The sequence below is a fragment of the Dermacentor silvarum genome, chromosome 2, assembly GCF_013339745.2.
Source record: "Dermacentor silvarum isolate Dsil-2018 chromosome 2, BIME_Dsil_1.4, whole genome shotgun sequence".
NCBI lineage: Eukaryota > Metazoa > Arthropoda > Arachnida > Ixodida > Ixodidae > Dermacentor > Dermacentor silvarum.
The window spans coordinates 226,471,510-226,494,821 of NC_051155.1; the positions used below are offsets into that span (position 1 = coordinate 226,471,510).

Genomic DNA, 23,312 nt, shown 5'->3' on the forward strand with positions numbered 1-23,312 from the left:
TGTGTGTGTGTGTGTGTGTGTGTGTGTGTGTGTGTGTGTGTGTGTGTGTGTGTGTGTGTGTGTGTGTGTGTGTGTGTGTGGAAAGGAAATCACATAAATATTCATGATCCATTCATATCTGTCCTGCAGCAGGCTTGTCAGCCGGTTTCATACGGCTGCTTGTTTTTGGCTCTTTTCTCCCCGAAAGCCCAGTACATGGCCTCAGTTTCTGATTGTGCGCGATCCTTTAGAACAGCGTTCGCCGCTCAGCGCAGCTGCTGCGACGGCGTAGCTGGTAGACTTCCGGTGGCACGATAACGGCAGTCCTTAAAACCGCTGTGTTTGCGGCGGGCTTTGTGTGCATGCAGGCCAAGAAGGCAGCAGTATTTTAAATCCCTCGTCGCCCTTTTCTAGGGTATGTATATATGGATCACTTTTGTTTTCTTCTTTTGAAGACTAGCAGCTGTATACAGTAGTACGTATGGCTCTATGTACCTACCTACTCGACTTATACTATACAGTGAATGGATCGATGAATTCAGTAACATATAAAATAAAAATGAAACGCTATCGCTGCGATAACTCGCAGGATATGCGCCACTTTCGCAGATTCGGTATGGAGCTGTTCAGTCTCGCGCTGTAAAATTAAATAGTATCAAAATGCATTGAATCAATCGGTAATCCTCCCTCACCTGTCAACCGCCCACGTTACGATGAGTGACAAGTAGAATATCCAAACGTTGATCACGAAGTTCATTTCAACTCTCTTTAACTCACAGTGAGTATAGAACTGAGAACTAGTTTTTTACACGTCAAAACCGCAAGCGCCTTGCAGTTTCGCAACAGTGAAATTCAACCGGAAAGATGATTCAAATGTAAGTATGTGGCATATAATCAAACAGACTTATGGTACCATAGTGTTTGTGGTACAGCTTGCACTGCCGCCAACTGTCAATCTTCAGGGTTGAAAGTTTGTTGAGCAAGACTCTCGATACTTTGCACGCAGTTTCGAAGACGCTCGGTTATTGCTTCGAGATCACCGGATGATCGATCCGCACGGCTGCACCGCCGGTACAGTTTGAAGTATGATAGCTTCTGAACTGCAAACAGGTGAGCACGCACGTTGTTCTACATAGCCCCGCGCTCTACTGTTCAGTCACGGTGCAGCGCGCAGCGGATCGATACAAGTTTTATCGCGATTCACTAAAATTCAAATGCGAACAGTGGAACTTCCGAAATCGAATTGAATGCGAATATGCGAAAGAACGTCGGCTCCTAATCTAAAGTCGAATACCGAAGATTTCTCCACTTCTCAGAGCGTATAGAAGAAAATTATCACGTAGAAGTTATATGCAAAGCAAATGTTATTCGTATTTAATGCATATTTCAGTCTATTTAACATACGGGGTGATAGTTTTTAAGTTTTCCGGAATATTAAAAAATCGCCTGTTACAGATAACATGACTCGAATCCTTGAGTTCAATTTCTTCAGAGAGGCGGACAATTACTTGCACGAGAAATCGAAACACAAATAATTACTTCATGGTACATATTGCAATTTACGAATAGTAGCCGGTGAGTTTGCAAGGCGTAGCCACTTGGAATGAATTTCCAGAATGGAAATATTTTGGAGATATGCCAGTTTGGAGATATGCGCCATCAAACTTGCCGTAAAAATGCTCTGTTGTTCCACTTAGTGGTTTTTTTTTTTTTTTTTTTTTTTTTTTTTTTTTTTTTTTTAAGAAAGCGCTAGTGTACGCATGAAGTGCAAGAGTAACTGGAACGCCCATGTATTTCGTTCCACACTTTGGGAAATAATATCTCGAAAAAATTGGTGTCGTTCTGGAGATTCATTTCAAGTGGATACGTCCAGCAAACTCACCGGCTGCAATTCGTGAATTCCAATATATGCCCTAAATAATTAATTAAGAAGTTAATTCATAAATGTTTGTTAATTAGTTGAGTATGTGTAATGTCCGCCTCTTCGAATAATCCAGCTCAAGGACAATGCCTACCGGAATACCCTTAGAGAGAGAGAGGGAGAGAGTGAGAGAGAGATAGTTATATGCAATGATTTGCTGCGCCACACCTGTGGCGGAGAGGGGGAGAGGGGAGGAGGAGAGCGCACACGTGCGTAGGAGAGGAGAATGAGAGAGAGTTGCGCATGCGCAGTATGGGTGCGGACGCCGCAGAACGGACACTGCCTTGAGCATAAGATGCTCTCACATCTAATAAGGGTATTATTTTGTTGAACGTACTTAGCCTGCTCTCGTGTGAGCGGTACCGTGCGCTGCCTAAATAACAACTAAGTGACCTGTATAACGAAGGATTTTGGAGGTCCCAAGCATTCATTATAAGCCCGTTTGACTGCATACAACGGTTGTAGTTTCGGCGTAGGTTTTTTGTCGGTATCCCCATGGCCGACGCGGCCCATTTCCGATGCGGTAATAGCGGCTGAAATTCGTACATAATTGTCACAGCCATTTGATTAGGTTACAATTATATGTCCTGCCCTGACAAAGACAAGCCCCCTTGTCGAAACATTGGCTTAAAGCGACACTTCTTGTTCGACTACTTCTCATCAATTATTATATAGAATGTCATTCAGTCCTGGTTACAGCCTGTGCATTGCTCAGTGTTAAATGGACGCCTCACCGCTGCGCGGGAAATGACGAGCACGAAGGAAATACCTTCATGACGATGCCGCTATATGCTGACTCGATCTCTTCTTGATGGGAATGGCGAGGCGCAAAGTGCTCGTGCGCAGCTGTTGCAGTGGTATGCTCCTGTATACGCTTCCCTTAATCAGCAGATATCGCATGACAACGTACTCTTATTAAACTTGAGCCATCTTAATTCGCTGTGACGATACATGCCCTCGCTAAAGTGTTCGTGTAGAAAAGAGCTCTCGACTGCACTAAACTGAATCATCGCCCCTAGTATAGGAAGAGGAAATGGTGGGACTGGTACAGATCGTCCTTAGCACATAATTCTTTAGACGTGCTACTCTCCTTCTTGAGGAAATACAGACACTGTGATCGACTATATGAGCTGCCGCGCGCTGCATCACATGTATGTGTGCACCCTTTTATCTCTTTCTCTGAATTTGTTTTATTTTGTTTCTTCTTATCATTTTTAATTCCTTGCCTCCCTTACACTTTACGCTGGATTAGCTTTTTATCTTTCCCACTCTTTTTTCGTGAGGTAGTGATTTCGCAACAGACGGGTTTGGCGTAGCAGTCAAGACCGGCCAACAGTTCCTCTTTCTATCTCCCTCCCTCTCTTGATTACTCCTTGTGCTTGACACTGTGATGGAAACGTAAGGGTCAGCAAGCACTGACTGTTTAGTCTTGGTGTTTCGTGATAGCTTCGACAGCGGCTGCTGCAGGCCAGCAGCGGGTCGACGACGCCGACTACCAGCTTCGGCCTGGCTTCTATGTGAGCGAGCTGCCGTACTGGCTGCTCGGGTGCAGCGCTGTCGTCGCTGCCCTCACGCTGGTGGTGCTTCTGTGCATATGCATCAAGCGCCGCGTGCTACTCCGAACCCCACAGGTATATATACTCCTTCTCACGCTGTCACTGCTGTTAAAGGCCAACGGCAACGAAATTTCGGGCCACGTAAGAAGCCTAGTTTATTTAAGATACTCTAGATGCAGGACCCAAATAAAGTTTGTCCAGTCCAGTCCAGATACAGAGGAGCCTCCGCGCAAAATTTGACGTTTGAAATACGAGCGGTAGCGTCACGAAAAGCTCGTAAATATAGCCATTTTCGATATCGTAACTGAAAGAAACGCCGTCATTACTGCTCACCGGAAGTGACGTAGCACGCGGTTCCTTGGCATGACTTCTGAGATAAGGCGGCGCTCGCGGCGGAAAATCTCGGAAATGGCGGGTTGGGATTTGCGTCATAGCGACAACCACCAGGTACCCGCGTCATCTGCTCAGGTTCGAAATGGCATGCTTAGGCTGCTTAGGTGCTGTTTAAGGCCTGCTAACAGGAAAACTGGAACTAACAGACCTGCGGCTTTGCTAATGTTGATTTAGTGGCATATACTTCTCATCTATAACAAATTTAGCCAAAGTGAAATTTTGTTTCAGTTGGCCTGTATAATGGGTGCAGGTATCACCACAAATATCATAATTACTGCCAGAAAACACTAATAAATCCACCCTTCCCCACTTGATAATCGAACTGCAGGTACGCAACGTGTAAGACGTGCCGTCATCGTTGTCATGCCGCGGTAGTCGTTGAGTCAGGCATTTCTGTTGAAGATTTTCGTTTTAGTGACACACGTCCATCTTTTTTCATCCCGAACTGCCTTCTAGGCGGTTTCCTGTAATCTTTGTGGTTTGGGGATTGTGACAAAAAGTGTAAAACGGTTAACGACGCTTCAGCGCTCATACGAGAGCCCTGCTCGCAATAAAACAGTTAAGCATTTTACAGTTTTTGGCCGGTGCACACGTGCCTTCTTCTGCAACCTGACCTGTATCAGTGCAAGCTATAAGGCTGTATACGGCGGCCTCGTTTTACGCGTCTGTACCATCTTTCTTTTTTTTTTCTTTTTTTTTTTTTTTTTTTTTTTTGAAGTGAACATAAAAGAAAGCGATGTAGTCACCCAATCATGGAGACGGCTACTACTTTTCGTATAGCAGAAGCAGCAACGAAAATGAAAAGAAAACGTACGTCATAGGATCAGAAATTCACAGCACACATGTCCTATACACCCACGAACATATAAATATAAAAGGCAAAGGCAGGTCGCACCACAACGGCTTTCTAAACAGTCATAAACACACACGAGCGACCGCGATGTAAACTGTGATGAGTATGTAAACGGATGAGAATACACAGAATACAAGAGAGCTGTAACACGTAATATGCAAGCGCTAATAATTACAAATAACAGAAGCAAGCTGTAGTTACATTGCGTGACAATTCAATGCGATATCTAGTACTTGTTAAGGACGCCCGAGTCTTCTGTACCATCTCAATGACGTGTCTTCGTCGTAAATCCGCCGTACTCTGTATACTGTGTACACGACCTGCGCAGGCTTCGACCGGCCGCACGACCATGGCGCTCGCGTGCCCCGCCTCACTGGGACTGCAGCATCCGACCGACATCGTGGTGTGCTCGTCGTGCAGCGGCAGTCTGCACGAGGCGCCCTTCCTCCTGGACCCGACGGCCGTCATGCTGTGGAACCTGCCGCTGTCGAGAAGTCTCAATCCTTCGCCGCGTCCCGACGCGGTGCCACACACGCCGCAGGCGGCAATGACGTAGCGCGGCACGACAGTCGTGCCATCTGCATACACCGCCCACAATGCGAGCAGCAGACGCGTGGTAGCGAAATATCATTGGACGGGTTAGGATGGGCAACGCGATTCACATCTTCGAGTTCGGCGTCCCTAAGTTTACAACTTCGTAACACTGCGCGAAAAAACACAAATCGCAATTCTGTGAAATGCACCTATTAGAGTGTCTAAAGCGGAGTAATACGACACAAATGGATCGCCGGGGCAACTTCTTTAGCGGGTGTAGCTGCTTGTCCCATGTCTAAAAGCACTTCTGAGAGTTGTAGCAACACTTCACCGGTGAAGTAGGCTCGTTGTGATTGGGCAGAAACAGAGTAAACGTGCTCCAACACAAATCGCAATTCTGTGAAATGTTTTTGTTAGAGTGTCTAAGACGGACAAATACGACACAAGTGGATCGCCGTCAACTTCATAGTAACTGCTTGTCTCGTGTCTAAAAGCACTTTTCAGAGTTGTAGCAACATTCCACCAGTGGAGTACGCTCATTGTGATTGGGCAGTAGCAGAGTAAACGTGCTCCAACATAAATCGCAATTCTGTGAAATGTTATTGGAGTGTCTAAAGCGGACAAACCCGACTCAAGTGGATCACCGGCAACTTCTTTAGCAGGTGTAACCGCTTGTCTCGTGTCTAAAAGCACTTTCAAGAGTTGTAGCTACACCCCACCGGTGAAGTACGCTCATTGTGATTGGGCAGAAGCAGAGTAAACGTACTTCAACTCCGAGCGCGACAAGCTCTTGTAAATGGAGCTTAAAATATGGCACAAGTACTTCAAGTGGAAACCTGAGGAAAATCAGCGATCAAACAAAATGATATACACGTATAGCATGCAACACGTTTTAGAGGATGCTCAGCTAATTAAGCTGCATTACTAAAACGCTTCACGCAAGTGACTGAGGGCGCTGAATAAGGCAGCAGGTGATGGCTCGCACGCAGCAATACAACAAAAGGATGCTCTCAGCCACCGTTGAGTCGACATAAATTAAGATCGCTGAATTATAAGAAAAATTTATAAATTCTGCCGAATACAAGAGAAAATTTCATATTTAGGTACTCGCTTCTTAATAAAAAAAAACTTGGAGGACGCATAAACTTCGCCTTTAAGAGTGAAACGCGATAGTCTTGCGCTAGCTGATTCCAACTTGAGCTTGCAAAATACCTCATGCTGATCCCCCCACCTCACTTTCTGCCGTCCTCGACTGTGCTTCCATTTCCTCTGCCACCCTACACCGGAACCCCAAACGAGCTCCTAGATGAGGACATTCATCTACATGAAAGTCACAGCGGCGATAATGGGCTTGAGACGCCACACAGCCCTGGGAATGGACCAAATCACCAATAAGGCGCTTGTCAACCTTGACAACCCCTCGCTATTAGCCTTACCGCTCATCTTAACAAAGTACGGAGGAAAGGAAACCTTCCCGAGGACTGGGAAATGGCGGAGGTTCGTATCATACCGAAGCCAGGCAAGCCGCCAGCCATTGAGAACCTACTACCGATCTCCCTCACTCGTGTGTAGAAAGCACCTAGAGCACATCGGGGTTTTCAACTGGCTACAAGCAACTTCCAACAATGATTCCGTCCACACCTCTCAACATGAGACATCCTACTTCAGTTGAAAGAGGAGGTGATTATACCAGCGACACGCAACTCCCCCACCGCTATCCTAGCCTTAGATCTTAACCTTTTAACTGGCAGCACAACAATATTGTTGACCTGACAAAAGCATCTGCAAAAACTACACAAATCCAAATATTAGTCTGTGCCTTTCAATTTACCTTTATTTCTTTATTTATGTACCTGCTCAACAGTGGTATATACAATAAAATGACGAGCGTGAGCAGCAGCAGATCTATTGGTCACAAAACCTGAAGGCTCGGTCGTTATCTTCTTAGCGCATGTGGGGGTCATATTCTAGCCTGTGCGAATTTCTTTTTTAAGCAAGCTCTTATTTTTTAACTTCTTAAACACATTAACCTTGTCAAAGCAAGTGCTATAGTAGAGACCAGTTTTGGGCCATACATATACCTGTCACCAACTGGACAACAATAATTGTCAACAATAACTTTGACCTACTGTATCTCGCGTAGTTTTTAGAGAAACCGTTTAATATTTCGATTGTTATGTATTTGAGCAAAGTAAAGAAGAACTACAGCAATAAAACCATTCTAGGTCAAGTCTTTCTTATCTTGCCAGTTAAAGGGTTAAAAGGGGCGTTCGATAACGTCAAGCATACAGCAATCTTACAGAGGCTAAACACGCTGGGATTTGGGGCCAGGACGTATAACTATATCAGAGATGTCCTCTCAGATAGAAAAGTCATTCTAAAGGTCGGGGACCAAGCCAAAAAACCCTTCCTACTGGGTGGGCGCACGCGGCACACAACAGGGCGCAGTGTTATCCCCTATTCCTATAGTGGTCCCTAGTTAAGCGGCCACTTGGCGAATTAAATTTTTGAGCTCGCACATTCGTGCAATTATTGTGTAGGATGTTGATAAAGCTGCAGCAGACAATTGTGCGGCCCTACACATCTGGTACATCGGGTAGATGAGCTCGGGCTGCTGGTTACCGAAGCATTCTTTACCATTTATGCCCAGTCAAGCCGGCGGTAAGAGGGCGGGTCTTTCCGACATATATGACACCCCCCAACTGGCACCCGGGGCCGGCGCCTCCCCCCGCCCTTTACTACGCCACTGGCCCTGGCCAGCTCCGACCTCGAGGATCAGCAACGGCTGTTGCGAGGGCCCAGGATGTGGTGCGAGCTCAAGGCATTTTGGAATGAGGACGCCTCTCCAAAGCTTCATTTACGTAGTAAAGATGGCTAGGATCCCGGGATTTCGTCGTGACTTAACGTCGACAGAAAACAGCGGCAGTGCAGGGCAGCGCAATGGCTCATACATGCAGAGGCTCCAAGCAGTGACTCATCGCAAGCAAGAAGGAGTTTCCGTGTGAGTTTCTGCGTAACAGAATTATGTGTTCTCGTATATTCAAATTACAAACCGAAGCTATCATGTCTGTAGGTTGTGTGTAAGTCACACTTCGCGAATTTTCTGATGCATTTTACTTTGAGAAATTCAATTAGTTCAGTAACGTCTGTGCGCCACGCGGAGGGCCTGTGTATTTGTGGTTCGGGATGATTTTTTTTCTGGCACCTCACCGACACCTGATTTTCTGCGACACGGGTAAATTTAACACGACAGTGTTAAATTTACTAGCAAATTTTTTAATGGTCTTGAGGTTTATGTTTCAGTGTTATATTATTTAAAAGTTTTGCAAGAAATACACCAGAAGAAGCTTTACGAAAGTTGTGGCTCTGAAACGCTCAATATCTTTTAAGGCACCAAAAACATCGAACACCAAAAATTAGAACAAACTATGGAAAGCAAACAATGACCTATCAAATACCTGACATCATAAACAAATTTGAAGGAATGCTAAACTTCGAATGTACATCACGTGTATTTAAACGCCATGTAATTTGTAAATTGCAACATGAGTCATAAGCAATTAGCTAAAAACTTAATTGGTTAATTTTGTTAATTAGTCGATTATGTATTTCAATTTTTTGTGCAAGTAATGTCCGCCTCTTCGAGTAGACGAGCTCATGAACTAGAATTGTGCTATCTGCCACAGGCAACCTTCAAAATTTTGGAAATGTTCGCTGAAACACCTTGTACATAGAATTCACTCAGTAACCGGAATGATGCCAAGCCGGATTCACTCGAAATCAGAATAAATAGAAGTCTAGAAGTCATGCGCAGCAGCACTCATACTCGAATTCAAAGTACTAAAAAAAGTGCAGTTTGGCCGGGAAGGCGAAGCAGTATTAGTAATAGCGAAGTAGAAGACAATTACACGATGGAAGATTCTTACCGTGTAATTCCGTGTAACGGCCGCACCTCCAACTTGACAACCAATATTTAAAAAAAAAGACATCCAACCGAGAAGCAATCGCGTTCCGTGCGCTGATTCTGATCGGGCTCAACAGCGAATTGTCGCGCGCAGCGTACTTTCGCGCGTCGCTACTGGATGTCGAGAGGAAACGATCGCCGAGGTTTACGGCGGATTTTATACTCGTAGTTGGAAAAATGAGGCCAAATGGCCCGGCCCCATGAAAGGTCCGTCAAAATCGCGACAGAAAAGTGCGGCCCTTACACGAGTCTATAGGTTAGTTATAGTGGCCATATAAATTGTTGTAAACATTCACCTAAAATTAAAATAGGAAGTATAGTGTAATGCACGGACCATGTAAACCTGTAAATACCTCACTGGATGACCTCGAGCACTCGCTTTCACAACGCAAGCATTATGAAGAACGCCGGCAGCGGAGGTGAACGAACCGGTTCGTACAGCCGCACGATTCACCGTAACTCCGAAAATTAGATTCATCATCATTATCTGCCTATTTTTATGTCCACTACAGACGGCATCTGTCAGTCATTTGCAATGACCTCTGTCTGATAACTCTGCAACACTAGGGGCGCGGAAAGACAGCCCGGCAAGGAAGACAGCACGCATGAAGTTAGCAGCCATCCCTGCTTGCCCTTCGCATTGCACCTACCAATGATTACCAACAATTAGATATGGCACGCGGGCCGCATAAGCGTCAACCGCGCACAGTCATTCACAGCTACGGCAGGGCTAGCGGAGAAGACGCGTGCTCTCCTTCCCATTCGCGTTTGATTACGTGACCTATAAATAACCCGAATATTGAGCGCGTGGGAAGATAATGCCCATCAAGCCGCCATCCTTTACAGCTCACTGTGACGTGCCTTTTCCCGCACCTACAGTGTATGGGTCGCTCATTTATGTGGCTTTTGGATACGAAATATCACGGCGACGACGACAGCGATAGTTTGCCTGGAGTGTCGATATAATTGCTTTCGCCATAAAGCAAACTGTTAGCAAAGAATAGAGAGTTTTAGCATTGTCCGGTAATCGGGTAAACGCGAGCGGACCGGGCGTTGGGGCGGTTTGCCGGAACCGTAAACGTAAGCAGCCTGTATGGTGCTACCACCTGGTGGTGCAGAAATCAAACATACAAAAACAGCTAATATTGCAGTAACCAAGTGTATTCTACTTCGCTGCTGGTGTAAATGTTCGACAGTGGCGTAATCGTGTAGACGCTTATTTCTTTGTTTACTGTTAGTGCCTCCCTGCATTTCTCGCATTTAAACTCCTAAGACCGGTATGGTGTCATTGACCTTCGAGAGCGGCTCCTGAGTCACCACTACGTTGCAGCGAGTATAGTTGCTTTTCTTGTTTGATGTAAGACGTTTGCTTGTTTGATGAAGTTGCGATGTAAGACGTCTTCTGAATTATGTTCTCAGGACCTACAAAGAATGTTACCTGCATGTAATAGCTTTCTGCTCGATACACAATAATAATTTCGCTATAGGTCATTCTTAGGTACCGATTAAATGCTCTGCGAACAACATAATATTATATATCAGTCTTATGACACTTGATCCGGCCAGTGCAAACAGACAGCGCTGCGGCGACACGAACTGGTGTGGACGGCGGCGTAAAGTGCTTTAATAACGCAAGTAAAGTACTGCAGGTGGCAGCCATGCGCGCTGATGATGTTTCGATCATAAGCCGTTATCGCCCTTTAGCGCCTTATTCATCCCTGTCGAACCATTATGAACCGCGATCAAAGGACTCCGGCGGCGGCATGAACCGATCACTAAACGTATTCTGGCACGGCGGTGCGGATCGTATCTTGAAAGTGATCTGCGAAGCGTACAGAGAATGCTGACTGCTGATAGCTCCGTGCACGGTGTTTTCGCCGGCTCGCTTGAGCTGAAGCGACAGGCAGCACGAAGATAAAAAAAAAAGTTGCAGTGGCTTAGCTCGGCTATGCCAGGATATACGTAGCGTTAGCAAAGGTTCAGCTGATTATTCTTAGCTTTCCTGGTTGTCTAGATTGTCAAGGATTAGCTTGATTGTCATGCTTACTGCTGCTCCAATGACACACACGCGGTATACGTATTATGTGGCACATGTATAGCCTTCTTCTGTATTCCTCCTACGCTCAACCGCTAATTGCCAGGCAACTACTTCGGGATCCGATGAGTCAAGCTTCTCCGTTCTTCTGCGCTGTTGAGCAGCATTTGCGCTCTCCTTCTCCATGGCTATACCACACTGGCAAACGCCAGTCAGAAGCGCAGCGGCTCCAGCGCAGTGTCAGACGATGACTGCACAGCGAGCGCGCGCCGGCGCCAGTGCGTCTACCACCGCTACGACGTCACTCCTCTGGAATGCGCAGACCGGCGGCGGTGAGTCGCGCGCGTCGGCGGCGGAGTGCGCGAGAGGTGCCGGCTCCGGTGGCTCCGGTGCGCAAGCCGTGTGACATCACTGATCCTTGCGCATGCGCAGGACGGCTCTTGATGTGCCGCGCGAAACGGGCTTGGCTAGGCCAGTGTAGCTAACGCTACAAAAGGCACAGTGCCAAGTGGCACAGCTCGGCGTCCCCTCGCCCCAAGAAGGCCAGAATTAGCAAGTCAAAGGTCAAGACCATGCTGATTGTGTTCTTTGACATCAGTAGCCTTGTCCACCATGAGTTTGTACTCCATGGCACAACCGTGAACGCCAAATTCTACGTGAAAGTGCTCAAGTGAATCAAACGAAGGATTCCTCGCACCCGGCCTGATATCGGGGGCGATTCGAAACTTCACCATGACAGCGCACCATGCAGCCAGCCTGCTGCACCATGCAGCCTGCCTTCCTCGTGACCCACTTCCTGGCTGATTGAAAGATGCCTACGGTTCATCAGCCGCCCTACAGTCCTGAGGTGACTCTCTCAGGCTTCTTCTTTTTTCTGCACTTGAAAATTGCCATGAAAGGACATCATTTCGCGACAGTTGGCAAAGTCGAAGAGGCTTGCACCAAGGCTCTAAAGGACATTCCTAAGGAGGCCACTGTGACGCCTTCGATGGTTGGAAATCTCGCTAGAAGCAATGTAATGATGCAGGAGGAGCCTATTTTGAAACATTTTATTGTGTTGTACCGATCTCATCAATAATTTCTTTTTGATCAACTCACTGACTTTCGGACAAACCCTGTATAAATAATAACTAACAGCTAAACTAAGAACTACGCATGAGCAACTTTTTTTAACTGTAGCACTCGTTGTGATCACAGTTACACGTTGACAATATCCAGTACGAGCACAGTACCGTTCGTACGCTACAAGTTTTTCATTGTAACTTCGCAGTTTTGTTGCCGTACATTAAGTATAGTAGGGTCAAAGCCGCTGGATCCGTTTACCTGAGTGGGCGAAGTCTCGCGGAGCGGGGCGAAGTCTCGAGCAGCGGCTGCGAAGTGGGGGAGCGTGACGTCAGCGGCCAATGCCAGCGCGCGGGCCAAGGATGGCGTCGCGTGGTTAGAGAAACGGGAGCAGATGCGCGCATTGTGTAAAAGGATGGCGCCGCGTGGGAAACAAAACATGAAGACGCTGGCTCGCGCTCTCGGCTACTACACCACATCGTTCTTCTTGTAGGTGGCGTCGTGAGTCTTCTTACGCGGTGATTCGCATATCGTAAACAACCAGCCTAGTGGTTGCCGCATTGGAGCTCCAAAGCAAACGAAGGTGTCTCAGCCGAACACCAAGAATATCCTTAAGGAAAACAAGGTGTCCCAACAGAACTCCAAAGACGGACCCATGCTTGCGCATTTATAACGAACCTGCAACAGATCATCCCAAATTTTATTTTAAGAAACAATACAGGCTAGATATACCGGGTGTTCAAAATTAAGCATTATGATTTTCTTAAAATTAGGCACTGGGAGGCACGTGAAGACCACCTGCGCAAATAAGTTATGTGGCCAGGGGGACACAAAGTGAGATGATAATTATCGCTGTCAGCAGCCGAATTGACTAAAATTGAATAATTAACTTTGTATTGACTGCAGTAAGAAACACGACTGCCTCTAAGTTTTCAATGCAAACATACCCAGTTACTGCAGTCGACAAAAAATAATTGTTGAAATTGAGTTAATTAGGCTGCTCACAGCGATTATCATCATCTCACTTTGTGCCCTCCTGGCTACATAACTTATGTGCAAAGGTGGTCTTCGCGTGCCTCCCAGTGCCTAATTTTAAGAAAAGCATAAAGCCTAGTTTTGAACACCCTGTATTATCAGGCACAGCCACCAAGCACATGACTGTATTGGGTAACGTCGTTTTCTTATAAGCTCGGAGAAACCGATATCTGGCTTCGCTACAGGTCTTCTTCCTCTTTCTGGGGTTTTACGTGCCAAAACCAGTTCTGATTATGAGGCACGCCGTAATGGAAGGCTCCGGATTAATTTTGACCACGTGGGGTTCTTTAACGTGCACTACAACGCAAGCACATGAGCGTCGTTGTATTCCGCCTCCATCGAAATGTGGCCGTCGCGGCCGGGATTCGATCCCGCGATCTCGTGCTCAGCAGCGCAACGCCTGAGCTGACTGAACCACCACGGTGGCTACAGGTGTTGCTCTAGAGGTATAAAACGCAGGTTTATCGTGAGCAGAAGCGGTGAATTTCGGTAAATAACAAAGGCTACTATCATCATCATCACCATCATCACTGACAGAAGCTGACCCCCCCCCCCCTCAGAAAAAACCTGGATCCGCCCCTGCGCGGACCAACCCTGATTAAAAAGGATTTGACATATACTCACCCTGGAGTACTGAGCAGTGAAATCTTCGCGTGGTATAGACCGCATCCATTTTTTTTTTTTCACACATGATTGTCCTAAGCAATGCGCTATTACCCTTTGTCGTAATTTCCCCGACATTTGGGAACACAACAATTGTTAGACTACGCGACCATTATTGGAATACGGGCAATTTTCAGATTATATCGGGAGACGGGCAGTCACCCGATTTTGGAGAGCACAGAAATCGCAGACCTGATCATACGAGCTACTTGACTCAACTAACGCGGGAAGCGACTGCAGGCACGTTCCAACGCGCACAGCATTCAACAAAAGCGCAGTGTTTGACGAGCCCAGACAATAGAGCCGTCATCGCGATGGCACTGCTTTTTCAGGCAATGCTGCGGCCTTAACTTGTTCTAGGTGGTGTTGATCCAGGGTACCCGGGGGGCGTCATTAAAGCATACATGCAATAATGGGGTTGGGGTGGAGGGGGGGGGGGGGGGGGTGATCGCTGCGCGCTCAGTGTTGTCAGTCGGCATGCCTCGGATGGGGGTCCGTGGCCCCAGGGCCCCCTCTGAATCTGCCAGTGCGGTGCGTATACTTAATTTGCTTTGTCGCTTTTGTAAGCACATTCGCACTTCGCGTCTCTGGAAGTCTTAGAATCCTCCATGCGAGGGCCGCGCATGCATCGTCCATATATCAGGACAGCGCGACAATGCCGATGGCGACGGCGCAAATGTGCCTCGAGCGTCCGTGTAATCGCTATCGCAATAATAATGTGCATGACACCAGGCAGGCTGGGTAACCATTCGCCCCTCCGTTCTCCTCCTCTCCTGCAAAAAAAAAAAAAAAAAGTAAACGCGCGCCATTGGCATTCCTGGCGGAGGGTAGTTAGTTTTGTTTGACACGCAACGCAACGAGCAAAACTAGCTGCTACCCTCCGCCATCTGGGCCTCCCTGCCTCCACGATCGCGGACCCGAGTTTTCCCAGCCGCCGCTAAAGCCATGTCTTCAGGGCAGTCCTCGACTTCCTGGTGGACACGTCGCTGTCCAGAAGGCCCAAGGGGTCTGCTACCGCCCACCATGGGACGCCACCTCCCCCTCTTACCCTTCCCTCAGTCTTCAATCCTCTCTCTACCCACTTCCCTCTCTCCCCAGAGACAGTGCCTTAATTGCTCCCATTAGGACTGCAGGAGTATGTGTGTATGTGTTATGACCTTAAGTCATAACATACAGGTTACTGGCCGAGCGAACGGCTTTACCCAAGTTTGAAATGCATGCAGCTAGCCAAAATTTCACGGCGTGCCTCATAATCAGATCGTGGTATTGGCATGTAAAACCCCATTTTTTTTTTTTTTTTTATCTTGAAGGCGATCATCATCATCCCATCTGAACGGCGGGCTGCAGGAGTCCTTCACCTCAACCTCAACACCCACAACCCCCCCACCCCCCGCCCCTCTATTCATTCCTACAAATGTCAGTGAGTTCAAACATCCGATTCTTGACCCATATCCCCCGTTGTGGGTAGGTGTCATATCTTGATGCACGGCGGCCGCATTTCGGTGGGGGCGAAATGCGAAAACACCCGTGTACTTGGATTTAGGTGCACGTTAAAGAACCCCAGGTGGTCCAAATTTCCGGAGTCCCCCACTACGGCGTGCCTCATAATCAGATCGTGGTATTGGCATGTAAAACCCCCCTTTTTTTTTTTTTTTTTTTTAATCTTGAAGGCGATCATCATCATCCCATCTGAACGGCGGGCTGCAGTGACGTCCACGGTTATCACGTGGCCGGTCGGGCGCGTGTGCATGCTGCTGACAGCTGATACGGGGGCACCGGCGCAAACGGCACCGACGTCCTCGAGGCAGTAGCAGCACCGGCAGCGCTTGCTTGCTTGCTTCGACTGTGGCCCGGCCGGCGTAAACAGACAGCGAGGCCTGCAGCAGCGTGCGGCGTTAGCCGGGTGGAACGACGGGTTTCGCAATATAGCATCCATATACAGAACCGCGAACGCCGTTTCCAGCTACCAGCATCATGACTACCAGTCCAGCCACAAGTCAAAAAGGTATGTTCCCTGCACGCTACTTGTAGATCTATGTTCGCCGACGCCGTATTTCTTTACAAGAACGGCACAACTGTGTTTTTTTTTTCTTCTGTATATTTTGATCGGCCGAAGAAACAATAGTGCGACTGCGCGGTGTATACAGACAAAAGGCACCTTTGTGCCTACATTCTTACGCTTCACGGCGCGTTGACCGATGACTGCTTCCTAAGAAGCACATGTAGGTTGAAGCCACACGTGCGTGAAATTTTGGCTAGCTGCATGCATTTCAAGCTTGCGTAAAGCCGTTCGCTCGGCCAGTAACCTGTATGTTATGACTTAAGGTCGCATAAAACAATTCTCCCAACAGTACCATATCGCTTTAGGCTTAACCGACGTAGATTGAACTACCTGCGTGTAGGGATAAACTTAGCGATGTGGTAGATTAGTCGAGTTTGTTTCACTTCGTACCCCAAGCAGTGCCGCTTTTTCAGGAGATATCAAGTCAACAACATACTAAATACGAGTTGGTCGACGTGAACCCGCCTTCTTATCGCTGGCGGCCATAGGTTACCGTGACAGCATTGGTGTTCGCAGGCGTACCGGTGACCTACACCTACCTGATCCCATCAACGCCGACCAGCCCGCACCCGTGGCACAAGGAAGTTTCCCCGCCCCCGATGGCCCAGCGAGACGACGCTGGCTGCCTCACGTGCGTCTCCTGCCACAAGGAGTTCAGCAGCGAGTACGACTTCATGGTACATCAGAGGCGGCATACGGGCGAGCGACCATTTCAGTGTTCCAGGTACTACGCGCAGCCGTGTGTGTCGCCTCCCTCTCGCCGCTCGGCGCCGTGAAAAGAAAATGTGCCCTAGTTTTGAGCTTATCGCACAGCTACAAAAGAAATCTCGATCGTGTTTGTATACAAGGCGCCCGGCGCGCGTCATGATACAACACTCCCTTGAAAGCTCGACCTATACTATTTCACTCCAAAGGAGCCCCAGTGACAGGATCCGAGACACGCATCTCCGTTTTGGCTAAGGGATGAGGGCTTCGATAAAGCAGGGGAAAGTGGTTAAAGAGAGAAGTTCGAAATGTGGTTGATGCAACCGCGAACGCTGCTGTGGTCTCAATACCATCACATCGGGGCTAGCAAGCTTACGCGAGTCAATTGCATATCCCAAACAATCTTTATTGCAAGCTTTATATGGATCTTTTTCAAACACTATGCATAGCACTGCGTTAAAAAATTACGAAATTGATTGGTGTGGGGAAACAAAGTGAGGAACGAAGCATTAACTTTCCATATTTGTACGAAACTCAAGTACTCTACTAAAGTTACTGTATGTCTATATTCTATTTTTGAGTAACTTGCTATATTGATAATACTTTTATGAACTTTTAGCACTACAGCTTAAAAAAGTCTTTGGTAATTTTGTGTGCTCATTCGTGAGTTATAAGCAGCCTATTCAAATTCTTTTCTCCATTTTGAGAAGCAGAGCAAGAACGTGTAAGAAAAATGAGTGCCAAATGCTCTTGCTGGGCTCTTGTACAGAACGCTTTGCTTTCATCATGTAAACATTCAGTACAGGTTGTTAGCCAAGGTACCTTAGAAATTCATAAATCAATGTATTTAGTTAAAACTTCTATGGTAGATGATCTATCGAACTACTTAACAGTTTCAAATTTATATAATGCAATACATGGTTACAACCATATGAAACAAACGATCATGGTCATGCAGTAAGGAGTACTATGCTGCTCTCTGGCACTTGCTATACAAGTCCATTTTATCTGAACAAGTGGTTGGTATTTGTGTCGGCTGACAGCTAAATGTTTATTAGTTGACTTCAACTTTCTGAAACAGTAAAGACCTACAGCTTCACTATCAGAACCGATATGAGAAACTACCCCAATTGTAAACGTGGAAGGCTATTTTTCACGCATTTGAAGTCTGGCGCAATATATAGGCTCAAATTTTGTGTTGCAACCAAAATATCTTAGCAGTAAAAAAGCAAGTTCCGTGGGCCAGAGGCAATTATTCTTTATGCTTCTAAGATTAAGGCTCATATGTGGGCTTAAACTTGTCTCAACTAAGATGAGACGTCTTCCTTGCAGTGTGTGGCAATGTGGACAGCACTCCCGATTATCAAAGAATCATAGCTACTACATCAAGCTGTATAAAAATGAGGTTGAACGAAAGGACTAGAAGTGTAAATTACAGATGAAGAGAAAACAGTGAGATGGAGGAAGAGTGCACCACAGCTGTACCACAAAAACTGAAGGATTCATTCTTCGGTTACTGGTGCTTATTACTGAAACAGCTGTACTGAAATGTGCTATGCTTTCATTTTTGTGACAATCAGCTGTACTGTCACCAGCAGAACTTTACAATCAGTAGTGGAAGGGTATATATTGTAGAAATTATAAGGGACTTCCCATAATGACTACAACAAAGCACCTTACAATTTCAGCCTGTGAGCATGGATTGCAGCAAATTCTTTGTTTTTGTTGCCTGGCATGTGTGTAGATGCAGGAAAGCTAACAAAGCAGGATTATACAGTTTAGCAACTTGGTTAGAAATAGTGATACAATCTAAATAAAAGTACAAATAAAACACACAATACAGTGGACATTGAGAGCAACTTGTGATGTATAAATTGCTACTTTAGAGCAGCAGTTTACTTTCATTCACTATTTTATATTCTATTCAAATATTTTGAATAGGTTACACAAAGCACCTTGCATCATACATCTGCAACATGGGGTGCGTAGGGGTGACGAATTGGGGGACTTAATATTTTGTGCTTTTCAGGACAGGTGTTTGCATATTCTCAACAAAGTGTAGCCCAGCGTGTGGTTGACACCACAAATGTCTAACATGCGCAGGTGCTTCGAGTCATTTGCATCGGCGTCGGCTCTCCTATTGCACCGGGGTAGCGTGCACGACAGTCGGTCGCCATTCCGATGCACCTTCTGTGGCCGCGCCTTCAACGAAGGCGATGCCTACTCGCGCCACTTGAGCCGGCACCGGCGAACAGGCTTCTGCTTCCGTTGTTCGTGCACAAGACTTTTTCGCGATGAAGAGGAGATCAGGGCACACTTAGCTGTGCATGAGAGCGGCAAAGGACACAAATGCCCGTGCTGCCGCAGAGTGTACGAGTCGCTCCTTGCGCTTGGCGCACACTTTAACAAGCACGAGAAGGCTGGCAAAACAAAGACAACAAAGACGCCACCACGGCGCATCCTACGGTGATGACAGAGGCAATGCAGTGCGTTTACATGCCTGTGTTCACCATTTGCTCAAGCAGCATTGGCATGGGACTCTTCTTGTAGACTATGCAATACGCTTTCTGCAAAAGCCTATGCCTGCTTCCCACGAAAGCACGAAGCACCTATTGTAATGTCGTGCCTGAAATGTTCCTTAACAGCTCAGTCTTCCTGCTGTGGAAGTCCGCCAATGCTAGGCAACCAGTTGTTCCCTGAGACTGCCAAGCCCTTCAGCGCAACACCCAAATCCGAACACAGAGGTGATTTTCAGTGATACCACAGCAGGTCACTAGACATAGCATCTAGTGCATCCGACTTAACTCTTCTCTGAACCTCCTATTAACTTGACATAACTTCGTACCCCGGTTGCATGAACAGAGGAAGTGTCAAGTCCCAAAATCAGAGTTGTGAAATGTGCTGCAAGTGTAAAGTACTAGCAGTGACGGCTGAAGCACAAGGGTGCATGTGTGTGCATGCATGCATTTTCCAAACCACTTTTCATGTAGCAAATGAAACTAGCAAATATGCAGTAAATGCACAAGCCTTCTGTGCACTGCCCAATGCCTCAACTTTTACATAATTAATATTTAGTTTATCAAAATTTTATTCTTCTAGCACAACCTTGCACAATGTACCTATTCTTAGTGTTTTTAAGTATAAAGCCAGACTCAGTAGCCTGCCTTTGAACAGCATTATTGTCTGCAAACATGTGACACACAAACTATTTTTACAGAACTGCCATATAACATATGCATTCATGCAAGCAACAAGAATGAACAGATAGAGGGTAGAAGCAAGAATATTTAAGTGTCGGGACATGGATGCTCATGTGCCTTTGCGCACAGTAATGCAGTGTCTGAAATCATGTTTTTGTGCAACATTCGGCATTATTTTACTAAAGCTTTAATGCTTGTCGAGTTATTTCAGTGTACTTACTACTTTTAGCTTGTACGGTTTCAAATCGGAAATAAATTCACGTGTTAGTAATGTGTGTTAGCATTGACACAGGTGTTCTGTTCTGCTTTATTACATAGCTGGCAACAGCAATCTTAATGTGGGGCCTCAATTTGTCAACCACGCAACAAATCATTCGTATCCTATAATGTGAAGTGTTCAAAACCTGCCAGGGAAAGCATGGAGTGAAAGGCTTCCAGAGTGTAGCCACTGAGCGAGAGAGATTCCACATAGGGAAAGTTGCGGTATATTTGTTTCAGAATGACAGATGCACACCAACAGTTTGTGATACCACACTGTCTTCCCCATTATATTTTTGCATGCAACCAGGGGTTGTGCTTCAAGGCCAAAGTTATGCTGCACTTGGCATGCATTTTTAACTGGTCAGATTAAAATATGATGCAATTTCTTTGTAGTGTCATTAACCCTTTATGGAAGAGCGTCGCCTGCAGGCTAAGCAGCTGAAAAATGTTTTTCTTGCAGAGTTTCGATTTTGAATAGAGTTTCTGGCTAAATACTTTTGGCCAACACGAATGACAGGCAGCAAACATAATTTGTTGGATTACAGCAGGAACAAAAAACATGGAAGTTTGTCGTGCGACTCGTTTTCTTTTGAAAGCACAGTCAGAGGAAAAAAACCGATTAAAGATCTCCGGCTGCCGTGGTGTTACACAGCTAATGTAGAGCAAATGCAATGTACACCTGTTTCACATCCTACAAAAGCTGTCTGCAAAGTTTCACACAAAGCCATTGGTGGTTTGGGGTGAAGCTCACCTCCAGTGTTACGCCTGGCATTGCCCACAGATTGCCAAGGAAGATCCTCGCAAACATTTCTTTCTTTTCATTAAATACCCTTATTCTTGGTGTATATATTGATCATTTCAACAAAAAATTTATGCATCTCCTTACATGCATTGAATGCAAAAGCACTCAGACTCTTCTGCGCAATACTGTCAAGGTACCTTTCTGCAACTTTTTTTCTTTATTGAGCATGTACCAATAAAGCCTAGTATCTTGTAATATTTACAAATATATTGCACAATGCCTTGCTAATTTTTTTTTAGCAAGAGTAGTTGTGCTACAGACATTTCTGGGATATTTTTTAGATAAAAATGGCAGAAAGAAAGCAAAGGAACTTGCCCTTTTAATTTCTCGTGGCAGTTCAGGCGTTAAGCAAATGGCAAAACCTATACGCAGTGCGACTGTCGAAATGTCAACAGTAGCAAAACCCCCACACACAACACTTTCAAGCAAGAGCCTTTTATGAGCTAGTAATAAAAATCACACATGGCATTGCACACAAGCTTATAGAATGGCACAAGTCTGATGCAATGCTTGGTTTTCAAGGTATATTTGCTCAGTGTTATTTGCCAGCCATATCATGAGAAACATCCTTGTATGCATGTGCTGAAGATGTTGAACGCCAATTTCCTAAGGGAGGTAAACTAAACAGTGTTCCAATCCCAGTGTGCAAGCTGTTTACAAGGTAGTACACAAGTAGTCTACTTCTATTAGTTTGACCCTGACGAAATTGATTGAATTATCCAGCAGGTCGAACTAAGCAAGAGTCAGAAAGAACGCCAAAACAACGCTGATATATTTGGCACTAATTGCTTGCGTCTAAAAGGCCCCCCAATCAAATGTACGCCCACTTTTATGTGTGTCCAAAGGAGATAACTAATGTAGAAATCACATTAAAGCTGCTAAAATAAATATAACACACACCCGATTTTTTAGTAATATAATTTGGTGTTGCAAAAGTGCGCATAATCAATGCGCGTTCCGTGCCAGCAAAGGAGCAAGTTGGCCCGGTGGCAGCTTCAACAGAAAGAGAGAGTGCATATACCACAGACAGCCAACACAATCAACGGAGACTAGAAGCTTCAACAAAGGCTACGCTACGCTAGCGAGAGACGAGAAAGGGCATGCGCCGAAACACCCCCTCAGACCCCGACACACTGCGAGAGGAGGGCGACAGGACAAGCGTACACCTACGGATGAGTTGCCACCCTCCTCGAAGACGTTTGAGCGGCCGCGGCCAAAAACGCAAGAAATATCTAAAAGATTTCTAGGCTTAGTTCATGCTATGGGAGCAAAACTCCACCAGAAAGTTCGAGAAATGCCGGCGAAGGCGATAAAAGCACCGTGCGGGAATTGCATCGCGCCGGTGAAGAGATGAGACGTGTAGACCGACCGTCTGCATTTCCAGAAGTTCATTCTTCAGGATTTGCCTCAAGCTGTGCCGAGGTCATCTGGCTCATGACCAGCATGGGTCAATACGAGTTGAGATTTTGTACTCCTATTCAATCTGTACTGTACGTGTTGAACTCTTAGTGCTTGTCATTATTTTCCAGAGTTTTGTTAACGCCCATCTGAATTGCATTGTGATGCGCCTAGCCGAAGTGTACATCTATGTATGTAACTGCCTTATTTGAAGAATATATTCTGTTGTATTTTGACAACTCTGGGCTTTGACTCGGTCTTTGGACCACAACCGGCATTCGCTGGCGCACCAGAAGGCCTCTTATTAATTGTCCGTGCTTTAGTCGGGTTATTTTCGGAAGCTGATAAGTCGGCTTTGGAATTTGGCCCGGGGTTAGCACCTCATTCACAGAGTGTGACAATTGGCGAGGGTCTATGTGTCACTGACTTTAATATGTTTTGCTGGATGGAACTCGTCAAGTCGAACGCAGCTGAAACCAGCGGAAGCGGGGTGTCGTGCGGCAGCTTGTCCCAGAAGAAGGGTGTATGCTGCACTTACTAGTGCGTGCGGTCAGATAATATTGTAGCCATAAAAATTTTTTGCATGGTTTTCCATGTTTTAGGGCATGGTGTTGTCTCTACATGTCTGGTAAGAGCTCTTACAATAATACAAACCCATATGCGATAAGTTTTTGTACATAATGTGTTTTCTCAATCAATGTTTCCAGCGCATGCCGCTCATGTTAGTGGCCACCATGGCGTTAAAAGCCTTCGGCGCTGCGGTGAGAAATTCTGGACGTCTTCCAAATAGACTTCTCTGGTCTGCTTCGGAAGTTTACGGCACAACAGGCAGGTAGAGAAAAAAATGCCAACTCCAAAGTTGCAAAGATGCGAAATGCCAACTTCTAGG

The 23,312-nt window shown here is 46.2% G+C and overlaps 2 protein-coding genes across 2 annotated transcripts; both read left to right on the plus strand.

The window, feature by feature from the left end:
* Positions 1–303: 303 nt before the first annotated feature.
* On the plus strand, positions 304–7,100 carry LOC119441240 (uncharacterized). Its single transcript, XM_037705883.2, has 4 exons — positions 304–394; positions 986–1,089; positions 3,347–3,531; positions 5,031–7,100. Exons 2-4 carry the CDS (start codon positions 1,065–1,067, stop codon positions 5,256–5,258), a joined length of 438 nt encoding a protein of 145 aa, XP_037561811.1. The 5' UTR covers positions 304–394; positions 986–1,064; the 3' UTR covers positions 5,259–7,100.
* An 8,618-nt stretch (positions 7,101–15,718) lies between these two features.
* LOC119442792 (gastrula zinc finger protein XlCGF16.1) lies at positions 15,719–20,293 on the plus strand. The gene is made up of 3 exons (XM_037707816.2): positions 15,719–16,000; positions 16,574–16,781; positions 18,866–20,293. The coding sequence occupies exons 1-3, from the start codon at positions 15,970–15,972 to the stop codon at positions 19,230–19,232; spliced, it is 606 nt and encodes a 201-aa protein (XP_037563744.1). The 5' UTR covers positions 15,719–15,969; the 3' UTR covers positions 19,233–20,293.
* Positions 20,294–23,312: the final 3,019 nt, after the last annotated feature.

Excerpts from the sequence above, each read along its gene's own strand:
- LOC119441240 (XM_037705883.2), top strand. The coding sequence starts at position 1,065 with ATGATAGCTTCTGAACTGCAAACAG. Across the intron at positions 1,090-3,346 it reads AGCTTCTGAACTGCAAACAG|CTTCGACAGCGGCTGCTGCA; the intron begins GTGAGCACGCAC and ends GTTTCGTGATAG. Across the intron at positions 3,532-5,030 it reads TGCTACTCCGAACCCCACAG|GCTTCGACCGGCCGCACGAC; the intron begins GTATATATACTC and ends CGACCTGCGCAG.
- LOC119442792 (XM_037707816.2), top strand. The coding sequence starts at position 15,970 with ATGACTACCAGTCCAGCCACAAGTCAAAAAG. Across the intron at positions 16,001-16,573 it reads TCCAGCCACAAGTCAAAAAG|GCGTACCGGTGACCTACACC; the intron begins GTATGTTCCCTG and ends TGGTGTTCGCAG. Across the intron at positions 16,782-18,865 it reads CGACCATTTCAGTGTTCCAG|GTGCTTCGAGTCATTTGCAT; the intron begins GTACTACGCGCA and ends TAACATGCGCAG.